Below are 20,331 nucleotides of genomic sequence, written 5' to 3'. Positions count from 1 at the left end.
CAATGCATACTGTATAAACACCAGCTGATACCATAATGTAGGGGTATTATTGCTGCTGAACTTGCTCTGGCTTTGAGCCTGTTATTCAGAGTCATTCAAGCATTTTACTCTATCTACTGTTTTTCTGTAGTGATGATGATTCTTTGTTGCACTGCAGTTTGAAAAATGCTTCTGTAATGTGAGTAAATAATGTCCTGATGTGCACCTCTGTGGATAGGTCAAGTTCATGGGCGGCTACCGCTGAGCCCATTGCTACAGCAACAGCAGCAGAGGCAGCGACTCGTCCCTGTCTGTCTCGAGGCTCCACACGCTCAGCAGGGAGAACCAGAAAGTCTGGAGCAGCCACAGGACGGACGTACTCACTGGGAAACACTCCAGACTTTCCATACACAGCCCCGAACCGCCAGCCTATACACACACACACACACACAACATATGTACTGTCACTGAGAGGTTCATATGCAAACACAGAAATGCAAGTGTTACGCACAAAACCAAAATGGTCACATGCATCACACAGATAAAACCTCAATTAAATCAATTACATAAAATAAAGTTTTAAAAAAAACAGAAACACAAAAGTTGAGGCTCTGCTATAGAAACAAACACATACCAACCAGCGAAAAAGAAACAGCAAACCAAACGCACACTCAGACACACACAGCAGAGAAACAGCCCTGTCAAACCCACCAAACTCAGGAGTGTCTCTCTTTAGCTCCTCCAGAAGCATGACCTTCTTCCTCACTATACAGCCGTAGTGTTTGCCTGAACACAGATGCACGCATATGCACATGGACACGTGTGCACGTGCACACACATACACACAGTGACATGAAGCACAAAGAAACAGAGGCATACTGTACACGGCTGACACAAGCAGAAAGCAAGTCTGCAAAGTTACCACTGTGCAGGTTCCTGTGTGTTTTGTGTGTTTTTATGCGTCTCACCAGCCTCCAGCCCGTCCATGTGCTGCAGTCTGATGATGTCTCCTTTGTGGAAGCTGAGCAGAGTCCTGTCCTCAGTGATGTAGTTCCTCACCGCCACCACATACTCTGAGTCCTGACACAGACATGACATGCTGATACTGACATATACAACTATACACAGTGACAGACGGTGGAGGTGTGAGCAAGATATTATCACGTTCCTCTGTGTCTGTGTGATTTACAGTTTGCATTCATGTGTTTGCTGGTGTTTGAGTAACCTACTGTAATTTAAGTTATACAAAAAATGAATTTTGTACCTATTTAAATTTAAAAAATAAAGAAACCAAGACAGCAACATTTCAAATTTAACACAGCTTAAGTTCTGAATGAGGTGTAGGGCACCACACCAATTTGACACACAAAGATTAATTTACTTGTTATGGAGAGCACTATTCAGCCTTTGAGAACAGTTTCTTCCTTAGGTTTGAGAAAATAACGCTAATGATGTCGTCATGACATCATCTGGGTTATTGGACTTGAGATTTTAAATTTATGACAGACAGCGGATGTTACAAATTTAAGGCGTGGAGTTTAAAAGATGTGGACATTTACCAGATAGGAGAGTCTAAAAAAGATGCTATTAGTTACATTATGGTTGGTATGGTTAGTTGCATTATGGGAAATGTAGGATCCAGTATTTTTAAAGCTTGACTTATACTCTGTTCTGGGAGTGAAAGTTGGGATATCTTCACCTCTGCTGCTTCAGTTTTGGTCATTTGATCAGAATCTGTCTCTTGTGAGTCCCCCGGCTTCATGAGAGTGCAATGTTAAATCACTGTAGCACCTTTAAAAGAGCTTTCCGTCAAATCATCCAAATTCAACAAGCTGGCCGCACCACACAGCTGTTCAGCTGATGTGAAAGTCCAGACGTCAGAGAACTGCTGTGTTGTTCTGTTATTGTTTGCACGATATTGTTCTGTCATGCTACGACTTTATTTTATATTTCTATCTTAGCAACACTTTTAACCTTCTTTGTTTTACTTAATATGGAGATAAAGTTATGCTCAAATATAAAACCAGACTCTCTCTCTGTTTCTCTCTCATACACACACACACCTTCTTGAGCTCTGTGAGGAAGTAGTCGATCATGTGTTTGACCTGCGGGGCCTTGGCGGAGAACAGGATCAGCTTCTCGTTGGTCAGGTTGAACTCCAGCATGTTCTTAGATGGAATCGACACAAACAGGATGTCCGAGTAGCTGCAGAGGAAGTCATATGCAAAGCCAGGGAGTCAATGTAAAGTCACACAGAAAGGGAAGAGGGGTCTCAGGTCACATCACTTGGGCATTTAACACAGAATGACACACAGTGTTAGATAAGGCCTCGAGACTGATCATGTATCTGCATTTTATCACTATGGATGTTCCATTAATAATAAAATAATTAAAATAATCAATAAGGTTTTATGTTATTTTTTTATGATGACATCACACACATCATGTCTGTGTTTTACTGTGAGTCTCACCTGTAAGGCCTCAGCACTCTGAAGTAGTCTGACGCGGTAGAGCTGCTCCTCACCATCTTCAGCAGCTTGATGCCTCTATGAGACACAGACAATACCTGCACCCCTGTCCCCACACTGCCCTGGAACACACACACACACACACACACACACACACACACCGTAACAACATACCAAGACATGAAACTGAGGACAGGCACGTAATGTAAGCTGTCAAGTAAGAGCCTACCTACAAGCCAAGAGGAGGAAGTAAGCTGCCTTGGATTAATTACTTTCAGAGGGAATCTTTGCACTTGGTTCTGTGTTGAATTTAACTCACAAATGTCAAGAGAGGGACGAGAACTCACAGAGGCTGGAAAGAGGCGGGAGAAGTAGATCTCCCACGAGTCTCTGGCCATGGTGACCACTTTCTTCTTCACGTTCTCATCATGTGTTCCTGAAACCTGATCCACCTTGTTTTCCGCTGTCAAAGAATCAAATGAAGAGTTTAAATTATCAAACGTGTGAAGTGACACCCTAAGGGGGTTCATCTTTGTGTCACAAAAAGGCTTTAAGACTCATGGAGAGAAGTGTACTGTCTGGGGTAGGGAAAGTCCTTCAGGGCTGTGTGTTAGTTTTCTCATACCAAAGAGAGCTTTCATCTTCTGTCTCTCCTCCTGGGTGATGCGGATGCAGGCCTCAGAGAAGGTGTCATGTACAACCTGCAGAGCAGATGCAAATTCATTCAGAAATGTCTCATTCATTTATTCCTGCTGTAAATTACTTAAATGAACATTAAAGCAAAAGCCAAAATCATAATGGGGCTAGATGTACTTTTTCCTTTACAATAATCTTGACTCTTAGATGCTAGATTAAAGCTTGTCAACTTTTAGCATTTGAGTGTCAATAAATAATTCCCATCTTAACTATTCACACAATTACAATAAACTAAACTAGACATTCTGAGGTTTGTGCTATGATGAAAAACTAAACCTGTGATTTAACATGATAAATGAAAAAATAAACTTACTAAGAAACAAATGGAGAAATGTAAATGAATATTGAATACATAAATCAACCTGTTTGAAGATCAGGTCCAGAATAAGTGGATTGTTGAAGGTCTCTCTAGGATAGAAAACCTGCAAACAAAAAAAGATCAACAATGTGAAATACTTATTTCCGTGAAACATGCTGACCTTTAAGCACAGTAATGTGGTTAAATGTTCAGTGGAAGCAGATCTAAAAGGAGAACACACATTTTTACAGTGTTTGACTGGCAGCTTCAGTGCACTTTGTTGTAATGCTGTGAAATTTCAATATCCAATAGATTATTTTTGAATTCCTAAACAAGAAGTCCCAAAACCTCTGCAAATTTTGCGCTTAAACATTAAACTTCACCTGACTTCACCTCCTGTGAAAGAAGATGGAATATTCTGGCTTTTACAACAGCTGAACAGATACTGCTCAGACACCGGAGGAGGAAACATCCACCTCCTCATGAAGAATGGGCTACAGAGGGTCACATCTCTCCACAGAACAAGTTCAATCAATGTTACGTGTCAATATTTTTCTTTTCCCTATTTTGGATGTAGGGTGTGGGTGTATGTGGGTGTTTTGTTATGTTTCCTATTAAGTGAACTGATGTTTGTCTCAGTTTGTTCACTTGTGTTTGTGTGTCCTTACATATGTGTGTGTGTGTGCGTGTGTGTGAGTATATACACCTCTTTCCTCATGTAGAGCTTCCAGGGGACATTGGAGTATGTGTAATAGTCATCACTGGTTCTGCTGTGGAGTTGAGTCTGAATGATCTCCTCCTCTACTGGCAACTCTCTAGAGACTGGAAACATGCACACACACACACACACACGCACACACACACACACAAGTATGTTCTTCCCATAAATGTTCACATGCATGTGGAATCATCATGATCCTTCTACCATTTTGTCTGGGGATTTTTAGAAAAGTTCACCTGGAGAAGGGGCGGGGCCTATGTTAAAGCTAGTTGGCCCTGCAGGACGAGACTTAGTCGTCTTGGTAACCTTTCCACTTCCCTCCTCTTTATGTAGAGAGGACTGAGGCTTCCTTTGAGTCTGAGACATTAAAGAAAGTCAGATATTATTTCAGTTTGTGCGTGTATTTTTGTTTGTGTGTGTGTGTGTGTGTGTGTGCGTGTGTGAATAGTGCTGTAGGAGGACAGGTAGGGTACCGGTTGTGGTGGGTTTGCCATCTGGTCTTTAAGAATCTCCATTGCTTCATCATGAGGGTCTGACTTCTTTGTAAACATCTTTCCATCACCTTTTCTACACACACAGGACAGTAACAGATAAGACACCACAGCAATGTGATAGTTATCAATCCTTCTTTTAGCTGAGAAAACCACGTTTGTGTTGCTGTATGTGTGTGTGTCTGTGTGTTACTTTTGTGTGGCAGGTCCAGTAGAAGTTGTTGCGCCGGCAGGCTGGTGCTGTTTGATGATGTCTTTGATATCGTGGCTGGGCTCCATGCGCTCTGTGTTATTCACACTGGATCGGACCACGTCCTCAGGAGGGGGGCCGCGTGTTGGACCTGGAATAAAGACCTTCTATTAGATCAAGTGCAGCTGTGTAATTCAACAACAGATGAAAAGGCAATTTCAATTATTTCTGCAGTGTTTCATTAAATCACACACCGCCAACAAATTGATTCATTGAGTTTGGTTGATACAAAAATGTTACAGCTCAAAAAATGTAAATTGTAAAAAAAAAAAAAATAAAAAAACTGAAATCAATTTAGTCAACAGGAATTCATATCTGCAAACTTGACAACACTTTCGAGGAAAAATTAATAATAGTAATAGTGTCAAAACAACAGCTCAGTATGGGACTAGCTCTATGTCAAAGCAAGAGGAAAGCAGTCAGTATTAGTATTTGAATAAAAACAGACACAGTAAAGTGATATTTTCTGGACATTTTATATTTTTATCAGAAAGCGAAAACAGAGAAAGGAGGTCAGGAAAGGAGGCAGAGAGAAAGATGAAATAGAGGCTGCCAGTTGGATTCAAACTGAGGTGGTTCATGGTTGCAGTCTTATATTTCAACAATGGCCCCTTACAGTGATATTTTTGGACTTCCTACACTCAGACTCAAAATTCCAGTTGGATGCAATGGATCTTTCCAACCTCAGATCACAATGCATTAATATTTTTCTTTCCACTCCTTTTTGAGTATGTGAGTAACTTTTTCATTCAGAGAACCCAGCTAAAAAATGCAGAGGAGCCTCTGTAACCATGGCATTCACACCACACAATTAAACCTCCAGTATCAACTTTAATGTTAAACATACTCGTTTTGCGCTCTACAGCAGCAGGGCCGGGCTTGTGCGGCGACCGTTCACTCTCTCTGGCCTGCAGAAAAACGGGAAGCGATAGAGCAGGGTATGTATTTATTTGCAGTATTTCTGATTTTCATACATACTGGCAGGCGAACCCACATGTGTGTATTCACACAAACAAGATATAATGTGCTAATATGGGAAAGCCCTGTGTGTGTGTGATTACTCACAGGACTGGGTGTGTGGGAGCGCTGCTGTAAGTGCGTGTGATGTTGTGAAGGCGGTGACTGGGGGGCCGGGGCAACGGGGGGGAAGGAGGACAACATCTGCTGCTGGATCGCAATGGCCTGCATGGTCATCTGCTGGGCCTGTCACATGCACACACACACACACACACACACACACAAACACACATACACACACACACACACACAATATATATATATATATATTTCATGTATATATCATCATTTTACTGTACATTCTTAAAATGAAAAATATACATTAGAATGGATTGTTTTATGGTGGTTTAGTGGTTTTACTTCATGTGAATGGTCCGAAAAGCAACGAACAGCTGGGATTTAAAATTATAATTATACTTCACTTAGTATCAGCTTTTCTCATGTCAATTTTTCTTTTAACTCAATTTGTTTAGTGTTAAAAGAATAGTTGGACATTTTGGGAAATACATTTATTTGCTTTCATGCCAAGAGTAAGATGATAAAATCGATATCTGTCTCATACAGTATCTGCGCAGTAGATATGGAGTCAATTAGCTTAGTTTAGCATAATTAGCTTAATTTAGCATGATAACTGGAAACAGCTATCTGGCTCTATCCAACGGTGACAAAATGCAGCACCGATGTTATCAGTCAAACAGCAGAAATTCAGGATTTAGTCCAGCACATATCCCCTACTAAAGTGGTGAATTGTAATTTTTACATTTCATTTTCTGTGTGAATTAAACAAAGAAGATATAACACTCTAATTAGTGAGCTTTCTACAAACAGGCTGCTAGCTGTAGCTTGATATTTACTGTACAGATGTGAGAGTGGTATCGATCTACTCATCTAACCCTTGGCAGGAAAGTGAATACATGTATTTTGCAAAATGTTGTGAACTTGACCCAGTTAAATATTACAGTTTTACAGCCAGAACTTCAGCCAGAAAGTCATTTTACTGAATATGTTTTAATTTTAATATCAGAGCTGTTGAGAGAAAGGATATGTGACAAACCAGAATGATGGCTTGCTGGTTGATAATGGCCTGCTGCTGTTGAGTCAGTACTGCCTGCTCCGATCCTAGAGAAACACAAATACATAAATATAGACACCATGCAATAAAGATGATTTTGCAGATGCAAAGTCTCATACACAATCCACCACAAAGGACCCAGTAAACTCCTCGGCTTCAAACAAAGCACACAGCAGAAGCTCGCATCCTATAATATAGATATTAAAACATCGGGTAATTATTTGTCATCTAATTTACTGTAGCGTCACCATGCCCACACGCTTCAGGCCAAACATGCTGGAAAACCGAACGCACATCTGTTTATTGTACCTAGTACACCTGTCATCCCGGGCAGGCCTGGGACTACAGGTGTGGCTGGGAGAGAGGGCACCCCTGGCAGACCAGGGACAGCAGTGATATGAGATGTTACATCAGCATCTCTATCAGCAGCAGGGGAAGCAGCGGGTACACGAGAGGGTGACGGGGTGGGTGCTACAGGTGTGGCAGGGGTGGTGGTGGGAGAAGTCTGCTGGTGATAGGGGTGTTGGGGACGGTTGTATTGGTGGTATTGTTGCTGCTGCTGCTGCTGCTGCTGCTGCTGTTGTTGCTGCTGTTGTTCATGGTGATGGTGGTGGGAGGAGATTGGCATGGCAGGGATGGGTGGCATCATTCCTCCTGCTACTGGAAGCACGGGCACAGCTTGAGGAGCAGCAAGCGGGGAACAGAGTAAGAGTTAGGAACTGTGTTGCCTCCAAGGATCTGCCTTTGTTTTAAATGGACTTAATGGTCATCCTGGACAGGCAAGACCTGCCAATCAGCACTTCACAATAACAGAGTAAGACTCAGAGTAAGTTTTGGCATTTTACACCAGATATTTTAACAATATTTTAATTGGAAACTGTTGCCAACACCAACGTTTAAGAAAAGTTGTCAGAATGTTCATTCTAGTGATTATTTTTCATATTAACATACTGTGTGTCCACTGATATGTCATTCAGTGTGCTATGTAATAATTGCAGTTGAGATTTGTCTTAAACTAGTGTATTGGGTTTACAGTACACTGCCATTGTAGTAGAAGAAATGTTATAGACAAACATTTATTTCAAATAACATAATGGATGCTTTACCATGATCTCAAGGAGTAAAATGTGTTCGTAAAATGTGTTGAATACTGGACTGTTTTAAAAATAATAAAATAAAATAAAATGAAGGTAATGTGGTATGGATTGGGTTTGATGGGTTTCTTTTTTTCTATAATAAAGTAAGGTCTCGACCTTACCCTGTAAAGTGCCTTGAGAAAATGTATAATATGATTTGGAGCTATACAAATAAAAATGAATTGAACTGATAAAAGGCTATCAAAATGTATGTGAGATGCAAAGATTTAGAAATAAACTTTTGGATAATTCCCTCCGTCTTTATTTCTTCCTGTCACTAACATCACTGTTGTTGCTCTCTGTACTGTACATTTCCAACAGGGAGACATGATTAGATTAGAAATTAGCAGCTCAAGTTCGTATTTTTGATACAATGGATGATCTAAAACTTGACACCTGAACATTCAGAAGCCTGAAAAAAATCATGGTGAAGAACAGACGGAAAAGGGCAGGAAAAAGCAGGAGCTCCGCTGGTTAACAGAAAAAGAGCGATATATGGTAAATGTGTCCAGATGTTTGGAAAGGGATTTTTAATTGTGAAATGTAAAGTTTTACACAGCCACTAGGAGACACAGACAAACAAAACACCCGATAGAAAGAATGGCAGAGAGAAAACGAACAGAGTAACCAGAGTGTGTTTGCTTGAGATAAAGAACAGTATGTGTGTGAGAAAGCGAGGGACAGATGCCTATAGACAGGGAGTAAAGGAGTCACCTGTGGTTACAGTGAATGGCTGCCTATGCATTATCCATGAGGCCAGGCTGCTCATTACAGCCTCTAAACGACAGATTAAGGTTGGTGAACCGTGCACCTGAACCTTTACACTTACGTCCTGTTCAGCATCACTGAGCCGCTTCACCCCTCACCCTTAAACATGATGGGAATAAGTACTATAATAAAAATATTGCTAATCATCTGCATCACATGATTAGCTTTTTCACTGCTGTATTTTTAATCATTCATCTGTGTGTGTGCTTTCTCCTGGTGTGCTTATTGTTTCACTTTTTACTGTTGACCTGATCTCAGCAATTGCTTTACAAGTGAAAATGGAAATGAAAAATGGAGTGAAAAAAGGACAGATGAAAGAAGAGGGGGGAGGAGTGCTGACAGTGGAGTCAGTAGGAACACACAGCTGAGGACAGAAAACTAGATGTCAAAGAAAAACTCGTGGAGAATCTGCACAAACACCAGACATGACAAACAGAGACACATATCTTTTACCTCCAGGATGTATTCCTGGTGGGTAAGGCCGGCTGGGGGCTGCATGACTCTCCCCCTCTCCTCTTCCTCCTCCTGTGATGCCTATACCTCCTCCTCCCTTCATCCTTGCTGACAAACTTCCAGTTTTTTCCATGTCCTGGTAGGCAGGAAGAAGCAGGCGACAAAGACTCAGCGGAGGGAAAAGGATGAACGCAGAGTTTTAGAGTCATGAAGAGTCAGACAAAAGTTTGTTAGAGAGAGAGAGAGAGAGAGAGAGAGAGAGAGAGAGAGAGAGAGAGAGAGAGCGACTAAGGGAACAAAAGAGAGGGAGTATATTGAACTGGTTGATTCAGACCCTCGCTGCATGAGTCAGCAGAGCTGGAGGAACTGAATACGCTCCAGGAAGTACCGTACACACTGGAAGAGAAGCCCCAACATACACATGCACACACAAACACACACGCACAAGAAAGTCTGAAAGAAAGGTGTTTGCAACATAACAAACGTGGGGTTTGTTATGTTCCAAACAATTTTTGTCTCAGTAAAACAAAACCAAACAGTTATTTTCCTGGGAAAAAACTAAACTTTAAAAATTCTCATTTCAAGTAGCAGCAGCTCTGTCCTGCTTCAACAGAAAGTCCGAGTGAATCCAAGGTCTGATAATACCACCCAATTCTGCAAAACAGACTTTACAACAAGGTCTCCGGGACAATATTTATACACGAGGTATTTATGTCACTTTAAATAGTTTCTTTGAGAACTCCTGGTTAACACCCTACACATACTTGCACTGACTGTACTTCCTCCCTGTTTACTCCCTATGACAGGACTTTTTTTTTCTACTTCTTCTGCTAATAAAGAAACATTCTACCGACAGTCGTCCCAGGAGAGATGTGCATGTGTGCTGCCTGCTGTTACAGTCAAATACGGTAGGTCACTCAGTAACCTAATCATCCCTCCTGTCTGCCCCATTCATACACAAACAGAAGCGGTGGATCACATGTTCCATCCATCCATCAACACCCCACCTCCATTCACACTCAGATGGCAGATCAGGTGGAGGGGGAGCATGACGTGACAGTTTTTGTTTTTAGCTTTTAGTTTTTTGTTTTTTGTTTGTTTAGACTAACAATATTTCCCTTTATAATTATTAAGTTCTGTCTGCTTCATTGATTTATTAGTGTGAAAAATGTGGTTTTGAAATTGCTTTGTCCAAAACTAATATATTCAGTCTACAGTGATATGATATGATATGATATGATGATATGATATGATATGATATGATATGATATGATATGATATGATATGATATGATATGATATGATATGATATGATATGATATGATATGACAGAAAGAAACAGCAAACGGTCATATCTGAGAATCTAACTAGTAAATATCTGTTTTACAGTGTAAAACATCATAGGAGAATTTAGTGGAATCAACTTTTTTTTTCATCACTAGCCTTTTTTCTTCAAATTCAAATTTCCACTAATTACAGAACTAATAAAACATGACTTCTTCTGACTTTTGTGGCCAAAGCAGAGGTGGCTTCTCAAACTGCAAATGTGACTGTAATGTTTGTCAGTGTGATGAAACGATTGCTGACTGAACTTAATTTCTTAAGCTGAACCAGCTTGCAGTGTTTTAGAGTGTACTTGATGATGAAGTAATTAAGGAAGTCGCCATTTGAGCTCTGTAGTATTTTCGAAGCAGAGGGGAAAGTATAGTTGGGTGTGTAGTTTAGATGTGTGTGTGAGTACTCACTATGCTGCTGTCTGACAGCACAGGGTCGAACAGACTGTCCAGGTAGCGATCCATTCCTCTCTGAGTCTGACCGTCACTGAACGCATCTGACTCTACTGGACACAGAGAGTAAACAGAAACCATAATTATCTGACCACAGTAAGGTGTGATTGCTGTTTACTGGTTTCACATCAGCAGATAACTATATACACCATATACAACATACACTCTGTACTCTGTCTTAAGAATATATGTCCACAGAAGCGAAGGTTTGTATATATTTGGGTGTGTGTACCATGGCTGTAGTAACCGTCGGAGTCAGGCAGACTGTAGGCCGGTCTGCTGCTGCTGCTCAGAGGAAAAGATGGAACAAGCTCCTCATCTGAGTCAAAGCCACTGCCAACCAAAGCACTAAGAAGAAAGGAGAGGAGAGGTTCATTAGTTAGAAGTAAATTGATTTCTTTTCACATTCGTGTGTGTGTGTGTGGTTTGTGTACTGACAGGCTGGCATTAGCTCTGACTCGAGCCGGGTCGTCAGTGCTGATGACAAAGTAGCTCTTCTGCTTGGGGAAGTCGGTCGGAAGCTCCAGGTCTGCAATCAGGTCCATCACGTAGTCATGACCCGCTAACTCCACCCATTGGCCGCGCTCCTTCATCAGAATTGAACTCCCCCTCCACCAGTCAGACACTCCCCTGCAAGAGCACACAATTCAAATACCTGCATGTGCCTGTTAATGCTGCACTCAAAGCAGTTTGTACTTTACAGTGTTATATGTTTGGACATTTTGCAGTAAAATCTGGTCCACAGGGAGGTTTTTGTTTTAAATTACGGTTAGAAAGACAACAGACATGTAGGTTTGAGCAGGGCAAATAAAAAAAATATAGAATGGTCCAAGAGATTAATTCACACACATAAACAAAAAGAGGGCATAGCACTACACCCAAAAAACATGAGCTGAAAATCAAGTGACCATCCTTAAATGAACATGCGATAGAATGAGCACCTGTGGCGCAGGACGTCTCCTGCTAAATCCTCTCCACTGGTCCAGGAATGGACCGGACACAGGAACGACCCTCCTGCAGAGAGAAATGAATGAATAAGGAAACTAAACAACATCTGCAGCTGTTTACTTCCATTGTGGTGTTGAAGTCACAACAAACCGTTCAGAACAATGCAAGAAATGGTGCAATTTAAAGACAGAGAGGGTTGAAGATCCATCACCTGATCCTGTATGGCAATAAATAATCAATGATCAGGGGCTGTTATTGAGCTCACCCAACTAAGGTGATGCCAGCAGCCCCTGCCATGCAGTTATCCTCACTTTTCTTTGAGCTGTGAGCTCATTTAAAACGAAGGTGAGAACAATGCTAACATGATATTTAATCATCCTTTAGTTTTCCTTTGCTCATTTGAAAATAAATTTAGAGAGATGTTTGCATCTCAGCGTAAAAGGAAAAATTACAGTTAAAACTACATAACGTAATGTTCAACGAGGCAAGATGCAGCTCACCATCAAAACAGTGCACGTGTAACACCATGTTAGCCTTCTTCCTATTGGCCGTCCACTCCAGCAGCGACAGCGGATAGGTCCTTGCTGTCTCAGGGGTGGAGCCTGAGCCTAATTGTGTCTTCTGATTGGCTTGGATGAGTCTGTGTTGCAGTAGTGCCTGGCAACCAGCAGGGGCGTGGTCTGATACAAATCTGGACATGAAAAGGTGAAAATGAGGTTTTACATTTTATTGGAAAAGAAACTGCCTCCACGTCCCTGTTGTGTTCATGTTTTACATTAAAGTTACTTATTAGATCTTCAAAATTCTAACTAGTGCCTAGGAATTACCCAAATCCTGTAATGTGTGTGTTTTTGTTTTTTTTTTATAATTGAGGTATAAAAGTAAAACTGAGAAAAAGGTGATATTACAAAACTGAGGAACTTTCCTGAAATTTTGTTTTGTGCTTGTTAAAATATATATTGACACTCCCATGAAAATCAGTATGGTTTGTGGACACACATATATAAGAATTATTATTATTATTTTACTTCAGTAGATATTTGTCCATCTTGGGTGACGGGGTAAAGCTGCAGACGCACGCCAGCAGCAGCAGCCAGCCTCTTTCAGCGTTGTCAGGGTTTACATTCCTCCACACCTGGTTGACAACCTGAGACAGGATCTCATCCCGTAACCCTGGAGACGTCAGGCCCCTTTGGATGATGTAATTCCCAAACATGTTTTCCTGCGCCCCGTTCAAATGAGGGTCCCCCATGAATCGTAATACCTGAAGAAAACAAATTACAGGCACACGTACTGAAAACCAGCTCTGATTAGATAGGTGATATTCAAGTGGCAACCTCTGAGGCTGAGAAATGAAGCCTCTGCAGTCCTTCAAATGGCCACTTGAGGTTGGCGCCAAAAGTGAGTCAGTCCCCATAGACTCCATTGTTAAGATGCCCAATTGCAGAGCAGAAATAAACATGCTTACAGCCAAAAAAAAAAAAAAAAAGAAAGAAAGAAGTTTTTGGTCCCTATAGCTAATTTCCTTCTTCATGACGTCCAGGTGGTGAATTTTTGTATAACTTACCTATTTAAGTTTTATCAAGTTTTAAAATTATGCATAATTAAGGGCGTGGCTGTTTTGAGTGACAGGTGGGTGCTGTCACAGTTGACTAGGAGCTGAGTGTCTAGCTGTTAGCTGTTTGCTTGTTGTCACCTCAGCTAATTTGAGTCACTGAATGTGACCTCTAGGTCATCCTTGTGGTGTTTGTGCCTTTTGGTGGATTTCTGCTCCTGCTTATTGAAGTGTGTGAAATTCTGCTTTTATTTTATTTATATGTTATCACTAATTAGCAGGTATTGTGTCTGCATTCACCATACTATACCTGGCTTGGCTTAGCTTGTTAACTAACTAATTAGCCAGCAAATGAATTAGCCTTTGTGCCTGTGTACTGTGTACCATATTTTCACTTAGTCTTGAGTGTGTTGTGTTGGGTAATACAAACCAATAGCATAGAAATGGCAAGAGAGAGAAAGGAAATGGACATAATGTAATTTTTTTCTGATGTCCTGTTTGCCTGCTGTCTTCTCTCTCTTTTTGTTGCATTTAAAAAGGTGTTTCACAGAACAACAATGATGTGGAACCAGGAGACTGTCCCTGGTGTATAACAAAAAATACGACACAGTGTGAATCTGTATCATTGTGAAGTGCAGCTGTTCCAGATCCACTTTTCAGGGAAGAGTTTAGAAAAGCAGCCAGCCTACCATGATGAAGAGCTCCAGAGCCTCCCCTCTGAGATCCTCTTCTACACGGGTCAGGGGTGACTCCAGAGGAGCCATTAACATCCCAAACTTTGGTTCCTAGAGAAACAAAAAATGACAGTGTCGTTAGAAAGCACATGAAATCTAGACATCTTACACAAATACTAGACAATCTAAAATCCATTTCAGGGTGCAGTAACACAGTGATGTGGAGGGGCAATGTTGGGGAATCCTCATCCTTCAGTCCTCCCTCATTTATTTGCATTGCATTTATGTCTTAATTCCTCAGTTCCACTCTAGTGGGATAAAAGCCTTCACCTCATTGTTGTGATTTTTTCACAAGAAAGTTTTCTAAGTGAAAACCCTGAGGAATAGCTACACACGACTGCTGAAAGGGCAGCTCAAAATAACACACAGCACTATTATTTAAAGCTCATCTGCAGTCCTGAAGCTGACTGTAATATTCTCATCACACTGATGCACATCTCACCCTGAAGTAGATCTGTACATAGCGGTAGAACGGGTAGTTGTTGATGTCCAGAGGCAGAGTGAGTTGAGCCTCTTCCTGGATGTGAGGAGCTTGAAGCAGAGCCAAACAGTCTGAGTGCAGCTCCCTCCTGACTAGAGACAGAAGTGTGAACGACAGGTCAGTCACCGTACAGTGGATTTATCATTCATTACATCACAATGTATACAGAGTTTACTATTACATGTATTTTGCAGATTTACATGACTGTATTATTGCTGTTTCAGCCGACTAGACATTATAAGATTTTAGGACATAAATCTGTTCCAAAATCTTTTTAAAAATGAAGGTAAGTTTAACACATTTCATCATGGTCTGGAACTAAAGTGCTCTCAGGCATTTGGCTTATGAATGATATGTATGTATATCAGACAGACAGACAGACATCTACTCACTTCCTGCTGTCTGCAGTAAAGCCCCAAGCTCTGCAGGGATCACCAGGTGTGTCACGTTCACCACTTCCCTCTTGGTCAGCTCCTGGAAGAGTTACTGTTTTGAATTAATCTGCAAAGGGACCATGAATTTAGAGAGGTTCTCAAGTGATATGTTGGTCTCCTCTGCCAAAACCCTCAAGTATTGTAAGAAAGAAAAAAGAAAGTGTATCCTGTGTCCTGTGTAAATCCTCTCCAGACTTCCATCTTACCATCTCTCTCCTCCTCCTCTCCTCTTCAGCCTTCCTCTGTGCGTCAAACTTCATCTGCAGAAGGATCACACAAGTCAGTGTGTAATATATTCATGTTTATTTACAGATTTTCTTTGACAGCACACACATGACTGAGAATATAGTCATGGTCAGGTTGCCTCATCCCCTAAATATGAAAGAAAACATAATGTCATTTTAAAGCACACCACATGTACCTTGATGTATTGCTTGCGGTTGACATACATGTGGACGAGGGAGCGGAATCGCACCAGACTCTCCCTCATTTTCACGTAGTGCTTCCTAGAAGGCAGAATGAGAACTGGAGTACCATGATATCTTACATCACACTTAACGCTCTAATAAACTGCTTCAAGACATGTGTTTTGTGACACATACAAAGAGGCAAACTTGAAGACATGCTACAAGTATTTTCTTACAGAGGCCACCGTTGCAATGTTTTTGATTTGATTCAGTAGTTTTCCATATCAAAAGTTTGCATTGAAGTTTCCTTCCCTCGGTTTGTTGATTTTGTCATCATTATCTTAGAGGCATAATTCATTATTGCCTTATTTCATCGCCCTTTTAACCACAACAAATAGAGCAAATGAGCCATAGCTGAAATGAATGTGGGCTCTAAATTTGCTTCTTTAACATCCAATATGATAAAATATGAAGGTGTTGTTTAAAGAAGTTTGGGGCGCTTTGTCTACCATCGATTTAAATGATGATCCCTTTAAAAGTACCATAATGTACCATAATTTTGATAATTATAATATATATATATCAGTGTATTTGCGCATACCTTAATTTGACTTTCTCACTGCTACACCATGTAATGAAGACGAAATGTAATGAAGTTTTCAATACCACAACTTGTTTACATAAATGCTTGTCTGTCAAATCAACGACACAAGGCTGTTTACTTGATATCCTCAGATTAGCCGATGGTTATGAAGGTGGCAGAAGGGCTCACCTGGTGAGGAAGCCTCGGCAGCGCGCCTGCAGCCTGATGATCTTGTTGCGGAAGGCCACAAAACGTTTCCTCACAAAGAACATGCGGGTGTAGCGCTGCAGGGTGAGAGCGGCGAGGTGACGGGAGCGCTCCCGTTTACACTCCAGCAACTGGTAGATGTCCTCCTTCAGAAATATCTGGCATTCACACACATGCGTACATGTCACATTCATGCACTATTAAAAAAATAAACCATGGCATACATCAAAAGTTGGAGTTGACGGTTCTCATTCAACACCATGACACCTTGGATTGCTGTTTTTTTTTTTTTTTCATTTGTGAAAAGGATCGACATCAACAACGTGGAGGAGAATCTCACCTTTGTCACTCCGACATGGTAGACTCCTGGTCTGAGGGGACACAGCTTACTGAGCATTATCACACAGTTCTCTCCATTTGCAGCTGGAAGCTCTCGAATCCCCACCAGGGACTTATACCTGAGGGGGGGGGGGTGTCATTCACATGTATGTACACACACACCTACAAACGAAGGCATGGGCTTTAAAAAATAAAAGCAATCATCTTTTGGCATGTAGCTCACAACAGGCCCTCCTGGTAATCCACCTTATTATCTTATTTCAAAATGTTCTGTTCTTCTGTGTGTCCCACACAAACCGCTGACACTTCTGCCTGAAAGAAAAGTGTTTCTCCTTCTCTGTGGAAAAAAATCTAAGAACTGTCTACCAGATACTTGATGTTCACATTCAGAGCAAATGAAAACTTTTTCATTAAATGCAGTTGCAGATAAGTAAATTAAAGTGTCTTAGGCCTCCAGAGCAGCTTCAATGCTAGATATTTCTGCATTTATTTTGATGGTTTATTTCATGTAATGTTATTGTCCACATACACAGCTGTGGAATGGTACAAAAACAGTGCAGTCAATAAGTATGAATTCTCTTAGAGATTAACATGTGCCAACAAATTTGTCTCAGAGACGTGTGTGAACCGGAGACCAGTGTGCGGCAGAACATTAAGGAGTCAGACATCATTTTGATGATGATTTGCTTGTGCATTAAACAGCCAATCACAGAGCTCCCCCTGTGGAAACTCTTGCTCTCTCATATGTTAAAACATCTGTTTCATCCTCAGGGTTTGTATATTCTGCAGACCGGTGTGTATTAAACCTTCATTAGAGCCTTCCAGGTTTCAGTGATCAACGCTGTGTGGACGTTACCTGAACAGGAAGATGTAGAATGGCATTCTGACCGGATATCCCTCCCTACGGATCCTGATGGTTTCCAGTACACCAGAGTGTCGCAGCTGGCTGCTCACCAGGTCGTCTTCAAACACACCTGGTTGCTGAGGTATACATACACATGTAAGCAAGAAAACTGTGATGTCATATCCTGCATGTTACATGCCTGCAAATGATCAGCACAAATATAAAATGTTTGAAAATCTACCTTCATATTGTTTGGCTTAATGCAGCGAACAAAAAAAGGATTGCACCTGAAATGGAAGAATAAACCAAATGAGCAATAATATCAATTACCAGCTTATTTTCTTGTTAATATAACTAATGTGCAGCTTAAATAATAATTAAAAACATTACTGCTCATTACTCATAACGAAAAAAAATTTTGACATTTTAACATTTTTAATATTTTGATATCAATTATTTATCTCCACTTCTCTCTGCTTCACCTCTCCATCTTCTCCACTAGCTCGAGCAGGGACTGTTGGAACTTGTTGCTGACGGTGGGCGCTTGGTATTTTCTGGTGACTGTGCTGCTCTTCCTCATGTGACCTCCTCTCTGCTGACCCATGACCTCTGCGTGAACCAGGAACAGGTTCGAGACCATCTGGATGCACACAAATGCACACACACACACACACACACAGCATTTCTATGTTTTACTGTAGTTGTTAATGTACATATGAATGAGATGAAACATTGCCTTTCATGCTCCTCTCCTCTCACCTTGTTCTTGCTCTGGATGAACAGATCCAGGACATCCTGGCGGACCTGGTCGTAGTTCTTATCGAGGAACTTGTAGACCTGCATCACAGATTAATGCAAGATCTGTCAGGGTTCAGAGGAGGACTCCCTCTCTTTATGTTGCTGCTTGTCTTTATTTGCTCTTCCTTTATGTATTTATAGCCATGATAGTGGCATTTCTCTATGGATGTCAGGCAGTGTCATCTGGTCGGTTCACCACTTTGATGATCCCCTGATGTTTTTAAGTTTATTTTATTTTCCGATATGTTTTATATATGACTGTTGTATTATTCTTTATTGCTTTTACATTGCTCACGTGTGTTTAGACTGTACAAAAGATTAATCCTTAATGTTGTTATGCCTTTTCTTCCATGGAAAATTGTGCAGTAAATGCTGGCAAAAAACATCTGGTGAGAATGAATATTTGGTTATAAACCAAAGTGGGGGAGAACCAAAGTGAACGTCTGTACCACATGTCATAGCAATGCATTCAATAGATGTCGAGATATTTGGATCTGTTTGGATTTGATAGTTCAGTCTGGATTCAATGATGTTAGCATGGCTAAAAACAGGAGCATACAGATCAAATGATATCAGTGACACAATAGATGTCAGCCAATCAAATGCATCGATTGCCAGCAGCAGGTTTTGTCACTTGAGACGATCCAGTGACGAGCTGTTTACCTGGTAGGTGACCCGGCCAGCAAAGTGTTTGATGGTGAACTCAGGGAGTGGCATCTTTGGCTTTAGATACAGTGGATTGTTGCCGTGGTGATAGTGACACTTTTGGAGGAAAGTGTGATCCGTTGCCTGGCAACCAATCAACAGAATCCAAGTGTCATGTACAATAATTTACTGTGAGTCTGTAACAGATGTATGAATGTGTTTCCCCTCGCTCACCTGTGGGAAACAGCTCTGGTCATCCAGAATCCTCAGTATCCCATGAGGCTTAGCAGCAATGAGGTCGATGCAGGGCTGGTTGTCACTGAATGGGATGTCCTGCCAGGGGATCTGTTCCCTGCTGTACTCCTCCTGCATGGGGGATCACATACAGTACATGTACAGTATGTCATGTACAATGTACCTCCACACAAGACTTTGTGTGTCTTGTCGTTATTTCTGTCAATCAATAAATACATTATTTTATATAATTGAGATCATTTTGTATGAATCTGCATGTGTGTGTTCAACCATTTATGTGTGTGTGCATGAGCAACGTGAAAGATGTGTGCATGTGTGTGAGTATGTCCCCACAGGTGTATGTGGACTCACCTGTTCTCCCCTGAATACGATCCTGTTGAAGAAGAACTGCAGGTACTCATTTGCATAATTAATGCAAAGCTGCTCAAAGCTGTTGAAGGCCAGATCCTGTTGTACCACACACACACACACACACACACACACACACACACACACACACATTCACAAATACACACACATGTAGTTGGTGATTCTTCATGTCTAATGATTATTCTGTCTACTGTGAAACACCAGGAAGTGACAAACAGGTGACAAGAGGCCTGTGACAAAGCTGACTTACCTCAAATCCGTAGATGTCCAGGATGGAGATGGAGAGGGAGTGTTGGCGAGGGTACACCTGACCGTTGATCCTCTCAGTTAACCAATGGAAGAGCAGCGAGTACAGGATCTTGGCAACGGCATCTCTGAAGAATAAAGATTTGCGTGTGAAAGACAGACAGAGCGTGGGACAAGAGTTCTGGAGGGAAAAGTCCCTTCATAGGAACAGATACACAAAATGCACATATCACATGTCACTTTACAAAAAAAAAAAAAACAAACAAACAATGGGAACAAAAGATCTAATCTGGTGGTATTTCCCTTTCAGAATGGTATTTCATGTGAAATACATCTGGAGGGAAAAAATTA

The 20,331-nt window shown here is 41.1% G+C and overlaps 1 protein-coding gene across 3 annotated transcripts in view; it reads right to left on the bottom strand.

Moving 5' to 3' along the window:
• Positions 1 to 20,331, bottom strand: part of myo15aa (myosin XVAa) — a 52,508-nt gene that overhangs the window by 6,621 nt on the left and 25,556 nt on the right. Inside the window, exons 13-49 of one of the 3 annotated variants that reach the window (XM_071474194.1) lie at positions 19,985 to 20,108; positions 19,717 to 19,812; positions 19,345 to 19,476; positions 19,129 to 19,254; positions 18,427 to 18,504; positions 18,150 to 18,307; positions 17,909 to 17,954; positions 17,680 to 17,804; positions 16,825 to 16,942; positions 16,467 to 16,642; positions 15,709 to 15,793; positions 15,494 to 15,547; positions 15,246 to 15,327; positions 14,815 to 14,945; positions 14,328 to 14,423; positions 13,112 to 13,347; positions 12,584 to 12,774; positions 12,077 to 12,149; positions 11,574 to 11,765; positions 11,368 to 11,483; positions 11,094 to 11,185; positions 9,350 to 9,485; positions 6,975 to 7,039; positions 5,969 to 6,106; positions 5,751 to 5,811; positions 4,847 to 4,994; positions 4,636 to 4,729; positions 4,399 to 4,519; positions 4,148 to 4,263; positions 3,506 to 3,565; positions 3,073 to 3,148; positions 2,795 to 2,910; positions 2,451 to 2,569; positions 2,043 to 2,184; positions 948 to 1,059; positions 691 to 765; positions 206 to 408 (exon numbers count right to left, since the gene is read on the bottom strand). In XM_071474194.1, coding sequence (XP_071330295.1) covers positions 206 to 408; positions 691 to 765; positions 948 to 1,059; positions 2,043 to 2,184; positions 2,451 to 2,569; positions 2,795 to 2,910; positions 3,073 to 3,148; positions 3,506 to 3,565; positions 4,148 to 4,263; positions 4,399 to 4,519; positions 4,636 to 4,729; positions 4,847 to 4,994; positions 5,751 to 5,811; positions 5,969 to 6,106; positions 6,975 to 7,039; positions 9,350 to 9,485; positions 11,094 to 11,185; positions 11,368 to 11,483; positions 11,574 to 11,765; positions 12,077 to 12,149; positions 12,584 to 12,774; positions 13,112 to 13,347; positions 14,328 to 14,423; positions 14,815 to 14,945; positions 15,246 to 15,327; positions 15,494 to 15,547; positions 15,709 to 15,793; positions 16,467 to 16,642; positions 16,825 to 16,942; positions 17,680 to 17,804; positions 17,909 to 17,954; positions 18,150 to 18,307; positions 18,427 to 18,504; positions 19,129 to 19,254; positions 19,345 to 19,476; positions 19,717 to 19,812; positions 19,985 to 20,108 — 4,309 coding nt within the window. Of the gene's footprint in view, positions 1 to 205; positions 409 to 690; positions 766 to 947; positions 1,060 to 2,042; positions 2,185 to 2,450; positions 2,570 to 2,794; positions 2,911 to 3,072; positions 3,149 to 3,505; positions 3,566 to 4,147; positions 4,264 to 4,398; positions 4,520 to 4,635; positions 4,730 to 4,846; positions 4,995 to 5,750; positions 5,812 to 5,968; positions 6,107 to 6,974; positions 7,040 to 9,349; positions 9,486 to 11,093; positions 11,189 to 11,367; positions 11,484 to 11,573; positions 11,766 to 12,076; positions 12,150 to 12,583; positions 12,775 to 13,111; positions 13,348 to 14,327; positions 14,424 to 14,814; positions 14,946 to 15,245; positions 15,328 to 15,493; positions 15,548 to 15,708; positions 15,794 to 16,466; positions 16,643 to 16,824; positions 16,943 to 17,679; positions 17,805 to 17,908; positions 17,955 to 18,149; positions 18,308 to 18,426; positions 18,505 to 19,128; positions 19,255 to 19,344; positions 19,477 to 19,716; positions 19,813 to 19,984; positions 20,109 to 20,331 lie in introns of all 3 variants that reach the window. The other 2 variants (XM_071474193.1, XM_071474195.1) reach the window with 2 other exon arrangements.

The sequence above is a fragment of the Trachinotus anak genome, unplaced genomic scaffold, assembly GCF_046630095.1.
Source record: "Trachinotus anak isolate AG129_WGS33_773 ecotype Australia unplaced genomic scaffold, CSIRO_AGI_Tana_v1 ptg000003l, whole genome shotgun sequence".
In the NCBI taxonomy this organism is placed as follows: domain Eukaryota; kingdom Metazoa; phylum Chordata; class Actinopteri; order Carangiformes; family Carangidae; genus Trachinotus; species Trachinotus anak.
This window is presented reverse-complemented; position numbering and strand designations above follow the sequence as displayed.